The sequence below is a fragment of the Lissotriton vulgaris genome, chromosome 6, assembly GCF_964263255.1.
Source record: "Lissotriton vulgaris chromosome 6, aLisVul1.2, whole genome shotgun sequence".
Classification (NCBI taxonomy): domain Eukaryota; kingdom Metazoa; phylum Chordata; class Amphibia; order Caudata; family Salamandridae; genus Lissotriton; species Lissotriton vulgaris.
Window position 1 is genome coordinate 1493384751 of NC_141694.1, and position 17783 is coordinate 1493402533.

The 17783-nt window shown below is 44.6% G+C and overlaps 1 protein-coding gene across 2 annotated transcripts in view; it reads left to right on the forward strand.

Annotated features, from left to right (window-relative positions):
* The window catches only part of SPTBN1 (spectrin beta, non-erythrocytic 1), a 459103-nt gene that overhangs the window by 373402 nt on the left and 67918 nt on the right, over nt 1–17783 (forward strand). For both annotated transcript variants that reach the window (XM_086927648.1, XM_086927649.1), the window contains 2 exons: nt 3134–3508; nt 16790–17034. In XM_086927648.1, the coding sequence (XP_086783774.1) occupies nt 3134–3508; nt 16790–17034 (620 nt within the window). The remainder of the gene's footprint in view (nt 1–3133; nt 3509–16789; nt 17035–17783) is intronic.

Here is a 17783-nt window from a genome sequence, read left to right on the forward strand (position 1 = left end):
GTGCTTAATTCATTGGCTTCCTTTAACATGTGTATGGTAGGTTCCACAATGCTGCTCTTAGACGTTTGTTGAGCTACAGGAAGCCTGTATTCCATCACCATCCTCATTTACTCTGTGATGCTGAAATAGCTGCACTTATTGAGACGTTACAGCAGGTGTCTCCAATCAATTGATTGCGAGCTACCGGTAGTTCATAGACACCTTCAGAGTAGCTCACAGCCTTGAGTTCATTTTTCAATCCGCACAGAGTCACATTTTCCTTTTAAAGTTCAGGGAAGTCTGTTTATTTTCCATTATTATCTTCGGGTTGCAGAGAGCAAAGTTTGATAATGAGCAGTGCTGCAGTCAGATTTATGACCTAGGACACAGGGGAGAAGAACTGAGGTATTTCAATCTTAAATAAAAGTCTTTTTTAACTAAATATTGGAGCATGAGAACAAAATATCTTTCTGAATACTTTTAAATGGGTGAAGAGTTAACTTAATAATGAAGTTAACTCTTCATTTTAATTTTATCACTTTTCAAAGTGTTGAATTACAAACAACAGGCCTCTTGCCCCCAGTGGTCAGTAGACGCATTTTATAACTGAAATTTACTGTCATTTTTTTCAAATGGGTGAAATTTAAAGTGAAGAACAATCTTTCTATGAAACATTGAGTTAATGTTTTTCTCCCCTTTCAATTAAGGCGATTACATCTTAATATTTTATGAAGCATGTTTCTTACCTCTAAATTCCTCCTATTTAAACAAATCACTGTATTTTTCTGTTGTAAATATAGCACCATGTCTTAAGGGCATTTAAACACAGCAGGCATCTGGCTCCCAGTGGCTAGTAGACATAGTGTCATATTTATAACTTTAATTTTTGAGAAATTTATAGTGCAGAACATTTTTCCACATTATGAACATTTTTGCTGAACATTTTTCTGCACGGAACATTTCTCCCATAAAAAAATTGTTGTATGTTTGTGTTATAGATTTAACAGTGCCACATATGGTGAAACATATGTCCTGTGCCACAAGTACATATTACAGACTCATCCACCCATACACGTATATATCATTCATATGCACACATGTCCATAAATCCCCAAAGCCCACACTCTCACTGACACAAATGGCAGCCCTGTCAGAGTTCCCTTAGTCAAAGTATTTTATTCAAACCATAGTCTTTGGTTCTATGGGCATTAGGCTTAATCAATTAAACTGGGCATGGGGGTGTCTGGTAACATTGCACGAGTGGCTTAGCCTTCAGTAGCTCACATTGATTTTCAGAAGTAGCTCTCACTACAGAAAAGGTTGGAAAACCCTATGTTACATTGTAGCATCTCAGGAAAAAGGCACTCCACAGATTACAGACAAAATGTCAAATTCCTTTGTTGTTTTTAAAGTGAACTGAACCCAACATTTTACAAGCACAATTAAAGAATAATCTATAATAGTCTCAGTAGACATTGCACTTTATAAATACAATATTTGTCTTATGGTGATATTAATGCATTCAGAAGTGGTAGTGTGGGAGGTTCTTCCAGTGACTGACTATAGATTTGGGTTAAAAGTTCTTCCTAACACATAAGCAGTGTTTAAATTGTAAATAATTAAGCGCCCGGGCCCTCGTCAGGAGGCCACTGCAGTTACCACCAATATTGCTCTTGCCAGCACTGCCAACGGCTGTACCAATACTACTACTAAGCATCACACTCTCACTAAGGGCCTCATTACAAGGTGGGTGGTCCAGAGATCACCGAACCTGTGGTTGCGTCCTCAGCGGTCCGATTACCATATTACGAGTGCTGTGGTCGAACCGCAAGCAGCCCGCTACAATGCCACTGGCATTGCCAGGATCCTGGATCCCGCTGTGTGTAAAGGTGGGACGAATGGAGGCAGTGCAAATGCTGGCGCCGCCGACTATATTACGTATTGCCCTTTCGCAAGCCATGAAAAATCTAGCGGAAAGGCAAAGAGCTCTCCCCAAACAGGGTCCCTGGGCATTGTAGCCCATCGTGAAACGTGGCTGGGTGCACATGTTGTGCACCCCATGCCTGCACTGGCATGTGTGCACTGTGTGCCATGCGTGACATGGTGCATGCCAACAGTGCGCGCCCTACAGTGCAGGCGCTGCTCTGTGGCTGCATTGGCTTCAGGCTTACCCAGTGAGCCGAAGCATGCAGACTCTGCAAAACAGCAGCCGGCACAACGCTGGCCTAGCGGTAATCTCATTATTTGCTGTATGGCTAATGAAACTACAAGCAATATAGAAAACAATCAAGTGTGGCTGCAACTTACAGTTTTATAAAGATAATGGTGACCTGTGAAATACTTAACTAAATAGACAGTGTATTGAGTTAATCTTTGCTTACAGCACTTCAAAGTAAAAAAGACATTAGTGTTGACTTATTCAGCAAGTGTACACTGCCCAAAATAAATAGTTGTGAACATACAAGTAGAAGAGCAGAGAACTACAACTGTTGTCATTATTATTTGTTCAGGGTACAGCAGCTACTATTGTGGACCATTAGTGTCATTGTCCTGCCCGAGCTCACATGTATGAATGGAAGATTCTTGGGCATGGTGTGGCCTATATGGAAAGAGTTAGATTTCATTGTGTTTGTCACAGTTTTCTTATGGATTATTGCGAGCATGCAAGGCTGTGCAGCTAGATGTTCTCATTTCACAAAAATACGTATTTTAAAGTATAGAAGTTGGATTTTCATACATATCTGTGGAAGCTCTTTGAGGTTGAATTACTTTTATGGAGGCTGAGAATTCAGTGCAGGTTAGTAACTAAGCTTGAGGAGATGCAGTTACGGTAAGTTTTGGTCAGACGTTCATCCATTTATATTTGCGTCCACACTGATAAGGTTTGTGTGTAGTAACCACTACTGGGTAAATAATGTAAGCCAAATTAGATAAGGGGAATAGAGCTTTAGCAAAGAATGTAAAGGTAGGAAACCTAGCCAAAGAGAAATAACAGTTAAAAGGTCCATTAAATAAAATATTGCCTTATTTCGTGTAACTTTATGTGAAGGCTTGTTTTATTTTAATAGTAAAAAAGATGCTTTACTTAAAGGTCGTACTGTTGTAAAAACGGATGCAAGTGTTTTCTAAAGGTCATATTTTGTTTTTATTTCAGATGTTGCAGGAGAGATTCCGTGAATTTGCCCGTGACACTGGAAACATTGGTCAGGAGCGGGTGGATACAGTCAACCACATGGCAGATGAACTAATCAATTCTGGACATTCTGATGCAGCCACGATCGCCGAATGGAAGGACGGTCTGAATGAGGCCTGGGCAGACCTCCTTGAGCTAATTGATACAAGAACACAAATTCTCGCTGCCTCTTATGAACTTCACAAATTTTACCATGATGCAAAGGAAATCTTTGGACGCATTCAGGATAAACACAAGAAACTTCCAGAAGAGCTTGGCAGAGACCAAAATACAGTGGAAACACTACAACGGATGCACACAACATTTGAGCATGACATCCAGGCATTAGGCACGCAGGTGAGTGCACATAAGCAGGTTTGAATTATTTAAGATTTTTCTGTTGTCCTATGTCTCTTCTTTCAGTGCCTTCTGAGCTTGCATGTGCAGTAAAGGAGTGATGCCAGGATGGAAGCTCAGATGTAGATGGACCCACTGAAGTATTAATAAATGGTGTCCAGATCTTGATGTGGAAATTAAATTGTGTAACCTATCTATAGTCGACAGCCGGCGTGCTGATTTTATGGAGCCAAACTACTGCTGGAGTTTCAGATCCAATGAATGGGAGCATGCAGAGTCCCTCTTGCCAGCCTCTTGTATAAAGAGATCAAATCCCTTACAATGTAAATTGGTACAAAGGTCAGTAAGAAGGCTAGAAGTATCATCCTAATAGAATGCTTATCCGAAGGCAAACTTTGGATTGTTGTTTTGGTCTCAGACTGGCTGAAAACAATTATCACAGAGAGGAGCTTTTTGGATCAATATGGGCTCTGTCGTCTCACCTTTGGTTGTTAGTTTAAGGAAGAAGTACTTGGTTTTAAGGAATTAGTTGCCTAGAACCGGTTTTTGAAGCCAATGTGGTATTTTCCCTTAGTGAATATGAAGATCATGCTGGTCCTTCTGTTGCAACATGTAGGTAAACAGTGACAGAGTTTGTTTACCTCCTTTATGGGTCATGGTGAGAGGAATGCAGTAATTTGTTTTGGATTGTAGATAACTGGCTTCTCAGCACTGGCCTGGCCTTGAGCACTGGTCAATGGGTTGATACATCAATGGTCTCTGCATCTGATTTTCCAGCCAGCTCTAATGGGGCAGTTTGAGAAAGGTCATCTAAATTTGCATGAAGCCCCTTAGATGGTTTTCCCATTGATGAGCCCAGGTCTCTGGTGACTTAAAGTGCTGGTTTTGCCTTTTCATCATAGGTCTAATGGACTCTGAACCTCTTTTACTAGATTCCCTACCCCTGATGAATATTATAATTCACAACTGTGTTATTAGAAGTCTTCACCATTAACTCTCAATTAAGCACTTTCTAGAAGTTTATACACTTTCCTTTTGTCCCTAGCATGAATAATATTCCTACAGAAAAATTAGTATGCAGGTCCTACCAAGACAAGCAGGGTTTAATGTGTTTTATACAAGTGCTCCATTATTGGTATAGAGTCATAAAAGCGTGGGGAAAAGTTCTCCCCTTTCGGAAAAAGACCCTCACCCACCCAGCCAGTTAGGTGTCTTGCTTCATCAGAAACATGTTGACCTTTTTCCATAAGCGCGTCAACTCCACATCCTTAGAGTGAAGATACGCATCTTATGTTATATTTTTCAATTAGGGAATGGGCTACGTTATTAAAAATTGTTTTGAGTGGACCACCTCCCCTATTTTAATTCACCTGCTCACACCACACTTTCACATACACTGATCTAGGGCCCTCACACGCACCTCACCCACCGGCATAAAGGAAAAAAGATCTCCGCCAACGAGGCCCCATCACGGGTGCCGATCGGGTATTGCACCGCCGACCCGATAAGAAGCAGACCCGATGATGAAGCAAGACACCTAGCTGGCTGGGTGTGTGAGGGTCTTTTTCTGAAAGGAGAGGGCTCTTCTCCACGGTTTTATGACTCCATACCAATAATGGAGCACTTGCATAAAACACATTTAACCCTGCTTGTCTTGGTAGGAACTGCATACGAATTTTTGTGTAGCTGTATTTCGGACATGTATGCTGGACCTGGATAAAAAGCATTCCGCTCTGCCCTCTCTTTGTTTCTAATGAATCATACTCCAACAGTGTCATTGAACCCTTTCGTATTTTTCCACAAATAGAGAACATTTATTTGAACAAGAGAGAGCGTAGATCAGTCGGTCCTTGATTGTCTTCTGGACAGTTGGGATATTTGGCTAACCAGGTATGCAATGACAACTGAGATAATGGATATGCATATTCTGCCTTCTGCTACCAGTAGTTAATCAACATTTCCTAGTTCAGCATCTTAGGTCTAGAAAATTGAAAACAATAGACCCCGATCACCTCCCGTCTTAACTTGCATGCTGGTGGGTAGACTTCATGCCCATCCCTGGCTCACACACTCTTGCACAACCGTACCTTTCAAGCTGAAGTGTTTCTAGGGTGTTTTTTTGCCAAAGCTATACATACAGTGAAAGAGGTTTTACAGATCTTCCTTGAAGGTACTGTTCCATTGTAACAGAGTTGAAGCCACAAAATATACAGTTTTTTGTGAAACAGCATTTCAGGAAAGTAACCTCTGCTCAATTGGAATTTCTGGTAATGCATGAGGTGTCTTGCATGCAGTTTAATCTTACATTGAAGCTTACCTTCTCTTGAGATTTCTCGATGGATGGTTCACAGGTGGGTGAAAGATGCAGGAACCCAAAATTTGTTTCAATAATGTTTTTTGTTGCATACATCAAAAGAAGGCGAGTTAGTAATGTAAAAACAGTGCAACCTCACAAGTAATGTGCATTCCCCCACCATACATTAACAGACCCGATATGTGACACCCTCAACTATTTATAATGTATCCTGTCATCTCAAGATAAATGGCTATTTTTCCACCTAAAGTGGAGTTGTGAATCTCAAGGATTGATTCTTCTTTTTGACTGCCATCAGCTGACATCAACAGTACTGCATCTTCACAGTCATGTTCATGGAGAGGAGGTTGTTACATTGGAGGCTATGTTTCAAGGATGATGCTCTCTTTAGGAGTGATAACCACAATTCATGATGGTTTAGCACCACCATAATTGTACCACTGACGGCGGAAGCCAATGTCTTGAATGCCCTGGAGGGCAGTCGGAATGCCCTTTTCACCACTGAGGGGTCCATGTATTCCGTGAGTATCAAATGCCCCTTGTGGCCTAATCTCTACTGCTAAATACAGATAATCCACAATGGAGAAAATACCAATACCCGGTTTGTACTTTCCTAGTGTTTCCACCATTACAACTTCCTTCTTAATATCAGCAACATATGGCATACGATGGAGGTTCCCACATGACTAAGACTGTTGCTCCTACAGTCTGTGCTGCGCCTGTCATTCCTCAGCATACACAGGAAGGAACTCCCACCTCCTCTGTCACTCCTACTGCGGGGCCTTTGCTTAAATTTAAAAGCTCTCTCACCATTTTCTCACCACGTGGAACACTGATGCAGTACTATCTTTTGTCTGGGGGAAAAGTAGGGGCCTATCAGCATGCCACCCAGCTCTGTCACCTCCCTGCAACTCAGATTAAACATCACTAATGCCCATGAAGGTTAACCCATTAATAAAGAACCAACATATCTCACTAGGACGTTTGCTATCAGGAATATCTTCTCTTTTCAATTGTAATTCAGGTTCCTGGGCTCACCCAAACACCCGGTAGTAAGAAATTGTATTTCATAATGTCCTCAATGTGACATTGGATGAACTGGCATACTGCACAAGCAGTTTAAGCAAACATGGCTGTGGAAATATTTAGCATCTGAGTGAGCTGATTTATTTGTATTACAATCCTCTGTGAACTAATTTTCTTCAGTGCACTACAAGCATGATGGAGTGGGTGCATGGATATTTCAGAAAATGTGAGGTTTCACTGTTTCTACAGGGGTGTTGGTTTGCCTCCTGAAAACGTTTTTAAGGACTACATTTTAATGCCATGGTTCAGATGCTGTCTACCTCTTTTCACAATGTGCTCAGAGGATTTGGAGTATGTTTTTTCAAGGAGGGCAGGGAACATCATAAAAGGAAAGTTGTATATGTTTGCAAAAGTTCTTTTTGGCTCATCCCATGAAAACTGACTTTGAGGTTGATGTGAAAATTATTAAATAACTTTTAAGTCCAGAAAATGAAGCTCGAGAACTTCTTTCTGGCGTTCAGTCTCTTGCTGGTTACTGCAACACGTCAGAGAGAGGCAATTTTTTGTGTTTTGGCAGGGCAGTAGTAATGCAAATTTTAATACTTGGGTTTGGAGGTAAAAGTAGTTGCTGCTACTAACGTATATCCTTCTAGTGGATGTAATGGAGGATGCACTAGAGAAGGCAGATATAGTTATGGTTTGTGCAGACTGTGAATCTGATTTGACAGTGAATAATTTGAGTTAAGGTTAATTGTAGGTTTTTGACCTTGGTGCAGAGGGTTAGGGTTCCAGACAGCAGGCGTGTAAGGCTCTTATGAACTGTTGAATTATTTTGCACCCAGTATGTTTCAGAAAGCTTATTGTCAGCATAAGTCTGTCACAGGCAGCTAAAGTTCCAGTATGGGGTATTTCTTTTACTCTGATGGCTACTACTAACCATATATTCGTCACCTTTCAAATATTCCCCAGGTCCCATACTGGATCTTGAAGGTTTCATAGCAGTGCTTCAGCAGACCGCTAGATGATGATTCTGCATCTGCTTCGTTCCACCTGAGCGTGCTGACATCGGTTCCTTTCTTTCCACACCTTTGAAAGTGGATTCAGAGCTCCTTTCCCTTTTTCATCAGGTTGCCTCCAGTTGGGCAGATCCGTCCTCTGCGCTATCTGAACCCCTGGGCCCTAGCTCTGGTTCCGCAATGACTCCAGTGCCGAGTTCTGTCTGGCTCCAAGACCTGCACTTCATCCATGCTGGTTCAGATGTCGCTGGCACCAGATGGGAGATACTCTGCTGATTTCAGTGCCTGACTCTGAGCTGAAACTGTCTTGACCCTGAATGAGATGGTACTCCAACTTCACTCTTGCACACCCAATTCCCACGCACTCCGATTCAGATAAAACACTCTTTGCCATTGAGCTGTTCTCAGTTGCTCCTCCAGCTTTTCAGTTCTGACTCTGACCAGAACTTGTCACCACTAGAAGATGATGGGGAGGATTTATCCCTACGTTATAATGATGACAGTATATTTATGGATTTACAAGAGGCCAGTGTCCTTGTATACTTCCCCCTGATCCAAGGGTGATTTCACCCCTTGGGCTGCCAAAGGAAGAGAGTGCTTCGTTTGCTGTAATCATCATAGGTGCTGCTGAGATCCTGGATCTACAGCTTCCTTCTGTTGAGGTTAAAACAAATGTCCCTACTGAAGTTCGAAAGTCACACTGCCTGATTCTTCGGAGCCCTTATTTATGTTCAACGAAGCCCTAACTGATATTCTTATGGCACTTGGTCTAAACCATGCTCTTGCCCACTGGTGAACAATCAAGTGGCCAGATGCCACAGATCGGTGCCTGGCCACTCTGATTTTCTCATTCCTCCTGAAAGTTTGGTGATCAAGCTTCCACCAGCAAGATGAATCAGAATTCATTTTCCACAACCTTCCCTAAGAGGGAGTCTAAAAGTATTGTGGCATTCTGGAAACGTTTGTTCTTTTTGGCCAGCCTTGCTTTGATGTCAAACACTGAAAGATGCCTACTAAGATGTTTTACGCACACTCTCTGGGACATGGCCAGTGAGATTTTGCCAGTGAAGCCAGAAGAGTTTAGGACCTTCTTGGCTCAGACCATTCAAGATGATCAGGACACAGCCAAATACTTGATTGGGGCTGGTTTGGATCCTACTGATTGTTTGGGGCTAGAAGTCAGCATTAGTGTGGTTCTCTGTTGCTACATATGGATTCTATTGACAGGCGTTAGTGGGAATGTGCAGACATTAGTTATGGATATACCTTTTGATGGATCCTGCCTTTTTGGTGAGACAAGCGTGATTCTGTCCTAGGGTGCTATAACCTCTTAAGTGCTGCGCCTATACCAGCGGCCGACGGCACCACTACCTCGGGAGTGCTGCCGTCGGCCGTTGGATGTTCCAGCTGCACCTGCGCAATGGAACGTTCAGCACTGGAGCTGGACGTTCCAAAGCAGCTACGGTGTTAAGGAAAGCCAGGTCATAGCATGCTCCTTGAAACTTTTGATCACTGCCAGACAGTTGCCCTATACATTTTGGTTGTTCCGAGGTTACTCCAGAGATTTAACACATAGGCAATGCCAGACCCCTTCACCCCCACGCACACTGCAGTCACCTCTGCACTTCTACGGCCTGAGACAGAGATCAGGCCGGGTATGTGCAGGTCACCAGGGGCACAGATCTTCTGAGTCCCCCTCTCCTGCAACATCTTCTTTCAAGCTGTTTTAGTTTGCCCTCAGCAGCTCACAGCCACCTTGTGGGAGGCAGGATCCAACATTCCATCCCAGGGTGGCAGTCATTTCACATCCGACAAATGGGTCTTCCAGATTGCCCAGGAGGGCTATGCCCTTCCATTTCTTTCCAAACCACCCGATCTTCCTCCCACTTCAGAGTGGCTTTCAGAGATACACCTATCCATCAAAATACAAGATGTGCGAGCTCTACTGTCCTTAGGTGTTGTCAAGAGGGTGCCGACCCCCAAAATATATACTGTTTGTTACTCGCACTGTTTTCTCATGCTGAATAAGGATGGAGACCTTTTGTCCTATTTTAGATCTTTGAACTCTGAATGTCTTCCTGTCGGATAACGCATTCAAAATGCTAAAATGCTCACACCGGCCCAAGTTTAATCTGCCCTGAGTCGAGGTGACAGGATGGTGGCCTTGGACCTGCAGGAAGTGTACTTGCATATGCCTGTCCTGCAGTTCCATAGAAGTTACTGGTGAATAAAAGTCCCCAAGAGCATTTTCAGTTTCCCTTCGGCTTTACCGGCGCTCCTCAGGTGTTCATGAAAGCGCTAGCGAAGTTTGTGCCAACTTCAGAAGTAGGTGGGTTGCTGTTCGGGACATGGCAAAGCTCAGGGCTTTTTCTCTGTCTCAATGAGTCCAGGACATTCTTGCTATGACTCCGATGTTTCATTCTTGGTCCTGGTAAGAGGATCTCTAAGGCTTCTTGGCCAGTTGGTCTCAAGCATTCTGCTTGTACAGTACACCAGGTTGCATATGTAGGCTCTGCAAGTAGGATCTGAAGTCTCTGTGGGTCCAGCACCAAGGAAACCTGTTTCATGTCATCCAGGTTTTGGGGTAGACTTTACAAGATCTGCAGTGGTGGCTGGTCAGCGACAACCCGTTTTCCCTACTAAACTAGAGCCGATGGTGGTGTCTGATGCTTTACTGCTCGATTGTGAAAGTCATCAGGGTGAGGTGGATATCGGAGGATTCTGGTCTCCGGCAGAACACTGCATCCATATCAATCTGTTGGAGCTGCAGGACAATCACTGGGCACTGAATGCCTTGTTAACTGTCTATCAAGAGGAGGTTGGTACAAGTTCTCATGGACTACCCCACCATCAAATGCTGGGCGGAGTGTGGTTCTGGGTCCTTTGCTAGGTGGCTCAGAGTCTGTGGACGTGGTTGGAACTCCAGGGCATCTCGTTGATTGTGAATCACTTGATGGGATCTTTAAACACCAAGGGGAAGACCTTACCAGTGCTACATGGCAGATCCTGAATGGTAGTGACATCCTGAGATGGTACAGGTCTTCTGACAATGGCAAAATCCTGGCTAGATCTTTTTGGTTCCGCTGAGAACACGTATTGTCCAAACTAATGAGCTTTGGAGTTTCCACAAAGATTCTCCATAAAAGATGTATTTCAACTAGGGCATGGCACAGGACTCATATATGCCTTCCTGCCTCTACCTCTCCTCCCCAGAGTTCTGAAGAAGATCAGATACGACTGGGCCCAAGTCATCCTAGTGACACTGGATTCGATCAGGAGAGTGTGGCACCTGGAACTCCTGGGCATGTGCTTCTGACCTTCTATCAGGCTTCAACTTCAGGAGGATGCTCTGTCGTAGAAGCAGGGCAGGGTGCTCCACCTGAACCTGCGCACTCTACACTTGTATGTAGAGACTGAACGGGGACCATTGACGACATTTGACTTGCCACTCAAAGTTGTTCATGTATTCTCGGCTGCCAGGCTTCCTTCCGTGAAGTCTATTTACGCCAGGTGCAGAGATAAATATGTTGACTGGTGTGGCTCTCAAAGGACAGATGCACTGCAAGCCAAGCTTTCGAATATTTTGTTGATTGTTTCGTCTTTGGCCCAGCGAGGCAACAAGGTGGGCAGTATTAAAGGATAATTGTTAGCCCTTTCGGCATTTCCTCATTTCAGTTTCTTAAAGGTTTAACACATGTTCCCTCCAAAACTGTTTGTGGCGCCATAGTGGGACCTTAATTAGGTCCTGACTTTTCGCATGTTTGCTCTCTTCAAACCGATGCACAGCTGCATGTTGCATCTCTTGACACTGAAGACTGTTTTTTCATTGCGCTCACTTTAGCTTGTTGCGTAAACAAGCTCCAGGCTTTCGGGTGCAACAGCCATACCCCTCTCTTTTTCCAGACAGACTGATGGTGAGGACTAGGGTGGCCCTCTTGCCAAGAATCATGACTCCTTTTCACGTTGGGCAATCCATCAACCTTCCAATGTTATTTGCCTCTCATCCCTCGAAAGGATTTTGTCCTTTCCTACTGCTGCGATAGGAGATCCTCCTGAAGGGGCAGCCTTATCTGAGGATAGATGCTGATGCCCCAGGGTTTGGAGTACCATAGTCTCTTAGCCCAATCCCGGGCTGCTAGGATGACTCGGCTCAGTTGGTCTTGATCTTCTTCAGAACCCAGTGCAGGAGAGGTATCGGCGATAAGGCATTCAGAAGCCCCAAGTTCCACTCAACGCAGAACACGTCTCTGAGCAAGAGACACCGTAGAAACTCCAATGTGCAAAAGGGCTTACATTGCTTTTTCTCAGCAGTGGCAAAACGATCGAGTCAGGGTGCTCGACATTTGTTGAAGAAATCTTGCATCACCTGTGTATGCAACTGCTATTCAAGGCATTGGCGGCTTAGTTCATCTTCTGTGGTGATCAAGAAACCCACCAGATTGTGAGTCCCCAGAAAAATTATTTGGCGGTCTAGCCACGTCAAGAGAACCAATAAGCACAAGAGCCTCCTACCCCGCCCTCCTTGTTGAAGTACCACACAGTGGTAGTGTTTTCCTCGAGCACGTGTACCAGCTTCCCTTTGATGGAGCGGTACAAAAGGGGGTGGTGATGGACGGAGCATCTGAACCAATCAAACACTCGCACCCAGTCACCAGATCTGGATTTAATCCATCACCGTTCTTTAGCCCACTGTGCCACCCCAGTTCAGACATGGCCATATGCAAATCAGTCTGACCCTGTGCCTCATGGGAACAGTCCAGCCCGAACTGCCAAGCCATGCCTCCCTGGACCGGAAACAAGCTTCCTAGGTCCAGTTTCTGGCATTACAGCCGTCTTCAGCCAGGCTTGCTTGAATCCAGTGGCAAAGTGAGCAAGGGACTCACGTCGGAGCATACCCTGCCAACTTATGGCGAACAAAGCGGTTCGCCATAAGTTGGCAGGGTATGCTCAGACGTGAGTCCCTTGCTCACTTTGCCACTGGATTCAAACAAGCCTGGCTGATGACGGTTGGAATGCCAGAAACTGGTCCTAGGAAGCTTGTTTCCGGTCCAGGGAAGGCATGGCTTGGCAGTTCGGGCTGGACTGTTCCCATGAGGCACAGTGTCAGACTGATTTGCATATGGCCATGTCTGAACTGGGATGGCAGAGTGGGCTAAAGAAAGGTGATGGATTAAACCCAGATCTGTTGACTGGGTCCGAGTGTTTGATTGGTTCAGATGCTCGGTCCATCACCACCCCCTTTTGTATCCCTTTGATGGAAGGCAGGAAAGCTTTCAAAGCCAAGCTGTTGACTTTCCCTCCAGAAGGCTGATATCGAGTTGGGCCTCTGCTGGAAACAAGATGCTTCTGAACATCACCTGTGCCAGATCGCCACCCCAACCCAGAAGTGATACATCGGTCACCAGTCTGAGCTATGGGTGTTCATCTTCTGTGGTGATGAGGGAGAGGGGTTTGATGCTGACCCAATCGTGGTTCTGCAGCCACCACTGCAGATATTTTGCAGTCTACTTTGAAATCTGGACAATATCTGAAAGATTCCCTGGTGTTGTGCCCACTGAGACTTCAGATCCCACTGCAGAGCCTTCATAGGCCATCAGTCCGACCAGCCTCTGTCCTCTCTGAGATCCAGTACAGAGGTTCTGATATCTGGATTATAGCCGGAAAGTACTGGACTCTGCGCTGCCGGGGTGTAGGTGAGAAACTACACTGTGTCCAAAATGGCTCAGTTAAATGTGTATGTGAAGGAGTCAAGTGTGAGTAGTTAACAGGAGGTTCGCCATAATCTACACGTGGGTGATGACTTCCTGAGGCGAGGTTGCCTTCAACTACCAGTCGTCACGGTAAGGAAAGATTGGGACCCCTGACCTCCAAAGATGCTGTAAGCACTGCCATTATTTTGGTGAACACCCAAGTGCTGTAGAATGGAGCAAGCTGAAAATGTGTGCAGCCTACTCTGAACCGCATGTAACGTGGCCGTACAGAATGGGAATGTGAAAATAATCATCCTACAGGCCCAGCACTACCATCCAGTTTCCAGGGTCTAGGTCAGGCAAGACCTGGGTCAGGGTGGGCATCTTGAACTTGTCTCTTCGCAGAAAGGCATTGAGAGGTCGAAGATCTAATAATGGGCAAAACCTCCATACTTTTTTCATCACCAGGAAGTAGCGGGAACAACAACCATGACCGTCGTCTGGCTCCAGGACACTCTATGGCTCATGTGGTCAAAATAACCTGCACATTCTGATGGTAAAGAGACAGATGAGTCTCTGTCAGTCGTTCTGAGGATAGTGTAAAGTGTGGTGTGGTTCGAGAAATGGTAAGGTGTAACTCTGGGGACCAATTTAGAGGACCCACTTGCCTGAAGTTTTCACCTGCCACCCTGGCAGAAAATGTTGGATCCTGCCTCCAACAGGGTGTCCATGTGCCAGCAAGGACATGCTAACGAGGTTTGAGGGTGTGGCAGCTAGAGAGGCGGAAGACTGGGCTGTGCACTGCCTTGTTACCCTCTCCTGTGGGCACCATGGCTATGACCAGGAAAGGGGTGGGGTGATTGATGCATCAATTGAGCCAGTTGGCAGTGCTGGAAATCCCTACCGTACCCACAGAGGGGGCAACATTGTTGATGCAGCTGACTGGTGAGAGCAAAGAGGCCCAGTGAGTGCCTTGTGGCCCTGCTATCTTTGAAGCACTTTAAGGGCTGAGTTTGCTTTGGCCCTGTAAAGGCGTGAGCCATGGAAATGGCAAGTCTTTAGGCTAGTCTGGACACCTCCAAAAAACCCAGTGGACCACGCTGCACCCATGTAGAGCCACACTAGCTCTTCCCAGCAAATAAGTGGTATTGAGCCCACCACAAATTGTGAAATTAGCCACATAAAGGCCTGCCTTAGAACGGATAGCACCTGCCTCTTTTGGAATTATGGGTTATACTTGCAGCACTGAGTCCCACAAGGCGTGAGAGCACCGGCCCAGGAGGCAGCTGGCATTTACACAGTGAAGGGCCAAGTTCTCAAGGAAAATATTCTTTTAACAAAAGTTTCCATCCTCTTTGATTTGCTGTCAGGAGGAGTAGTGGGAAATGAGTATGGGTTAACCTTATTGGACAAATCATGAACCACAAGGCTCTCGGCATAGGGTGCTGCGTAAGAAAAATCTGGAGCAGGACAGTAGCACTTGGCAATCTGTTAATTAACAGGTAGGCCTGAGGAGGGTTTGGCCCAGCTCCCCATAAGTGTGTTGGTTAGAGCCTCATTGAACAGAAGAAGAGGCTCAGGACTTGTTTCACCAGGCTGAAGTACCTCATTTAAGACGTTGCTTTTGACTTCCTGAATAGGAAGCTTAAGGTTGTGGACCTCCACCGGCCTTTCTATAGCATTGGATAAGGAGATGCTGTCCTGTGTAGCAGGGCACGGGAGAGAAACTAGTGCAGTGTCCGGGAAGGTGTCCAGTCTGCTGGCGTCCTGAAGGTCTTTGTACCAGTTATCTTCTTGATTGGCTGGGTAATCTCATCTCCTGCATCATAGCCCTCATTATCATTGAGACTGTGCCGCATAATTCATGGAGACGTGAGGCCATCCGGAAGACACCGTTTTTGGTAGAGAATCTATATAACCGCTTATTCCTCACCGACCCTCCCGCCCCCATGTTCCCTGAGCTGGGCTCATCTCATTCATTTAATAAGTTTCCAACTTCGACATCTGCACACAGGTCATGGTTGATTTGATTTTGGCTCTGCGTCTCCAAGTGCAGATGGGTCCAAAAGAAACTCATGTCCGCGCTCACCATTGGCGCCCATACATGCCTGCACTCATGATCAGCGCGGAATGACCTTGATGTGGAACCATCGGCATTTCCTGCTGACGTGCATGGGTACTGCTAAAAATCTTCCACAACCAGTCTGGTGCATGAGGAATACTCAAAAAAAGTGAGAATTCTTCAATTAGATCAAGTCTCTACCATAAAGAGCGTTACTGAAAGTAAAATATCTTGTTCTTCACGAGTTAAAAGCAGTTAGGCAGACATCGGAGTGTTTCCTTGTTGGTGGTTTTGGCGATCAGTATTGGAGAATTCTTATTTTGTTTTTAAATTGTATGTCTAGGACTGGAATACACCAAGTGATTTCGAATTTTAGGTTAGTCTCCAAAGTTACTGACAGTTTCTCGTGGGCAAGACCTCCCTAAGCGAGCTTAAGATGCAACTTCTGTTGGCTTATCAAAAGCTGAAAGATGTGTCTTCCCCCACACATATTCCAAGTGTTGGTATCTTGAGATGAACTTAAATGATAAAGCTTGTGTTTGCCAAGCTGCAGGATAGGTGAAGTAGATTGGCGCCACCTTACATCTCTCTTTATCATTAATGGCCATTTAGTGCTAGCTCTTGTCATGCTATATATTCTCATTGTATCTATTTGATTTGGTTTAAAGATAGGCTGGCAGGTCACAGTCTTCAGATCAGAAGCAGTAGGACCTGAGGTGAGGTTCTGCCATGCTGTAGACAATTGAAATAGTCTGAGGTGTTAGGATGTAAAGAATAAATACTGTTTATACGCTTGTTTAACTTCTTTAGAATTAGGATGCAGTATTCATTCACGGGAACTTCAAATGTCACATTTAACTTCTGGAATTCTTGTGAGGGTATCTTATGACTTGTGTCCATTTCATTTGAGAATGTATCAAAATAAATGGATGTGGAAACGACGTGAACTAACAGAGTGTGAATACTACACATGGTCTGGAATGAGCTTTCAGAAAAGGAGTTAATTATTATACAACTGCATGTTTTTCATCACATAAACCTTAATTGCGAGCAAAGCACTTTATGTGCAAGTGCCTTTCATTGGATGTTGGAGAACACTGAAATCCACGTGGATAGAAAATTATTAGAATAAGCCCACATTTCCTCACGCTTCTTTTTTTTTTCTCCCCTTAGGTGAGGCAGCTGCAGGAGGATGCTGCACGGCTTCAGGCTGCCTATGCTGGAGATAAGGCTGATGACATTCAGAGGAGGGAGAACGAGGTTTTGGAGGCCTGGAAAGCATTATTGGATGCTTGTGAGGGGCGGAGAGCTACATTGGTAGACACAGGGGACAAATTCCGTTTCTTCAGTATGGTGCGTGATCTCATGCTTTGGATGGAGGATGTTATTCGTCAGATAGAGGCCCAAGAAAAGCCAAGGTAACAAGTTTAGGGCATGTGTTAAGTTGCTTAACCTTGTGATCTCAAGGAGCTGCTATGAATTGTATCCATTTCCAGCATTTACTGCTCAATTAGCTTGGCTTCAAAGTATAACCGCCTCCTAGGATATCTTCTTTTTTCAGTCATTCATTTTCCAGTCCTTCCTGCTTTTCTGAGGGTAACCTTTGAAATCGGAATCTCACTAGTTATTTTTTACTTTTTAACGTTTGCCAGTTCATAAATTTGAACTGTCTAGAGCTAGTCTAACCCACATATGCAACTGTGAGCTTTCAGACGTAAGCAGCCATTTTATTGTATTAGTGAAGCATAAAGCACTTTATGGATGGTCAAGAAGAGGTTACTCAATTTGCTTTGTGTGTTTGATGTCATTTTATATGTAGGGATAATTTTTGCGTCATGCAAGAGATTTGTGGATATGTCTTGACCTTGTTGTAGCAAGCTGGTAGCGGTGACAACCATGTCCTGGAGCACAAAGCCAAGTGTGGGGTTAGAGCAGCATTTGCACATATCTACCATAATTACCTTATCAAGTTTACATCTTCAGACAACAGAACATGTTGATTCAAGACACAGGGCTTTCTCCAATGCATCTGCAGCTGTGTACCCCAAGGATGGCCATAAAACACCATTGTAGTGCTTCTGAGGGGCCCACCCAGAAGTAATGCTGGCGCAACCCAAGGTTATTCGGAGACACCGCAGTAGATAGTAAAGAGTTGAAGCACAAGAAT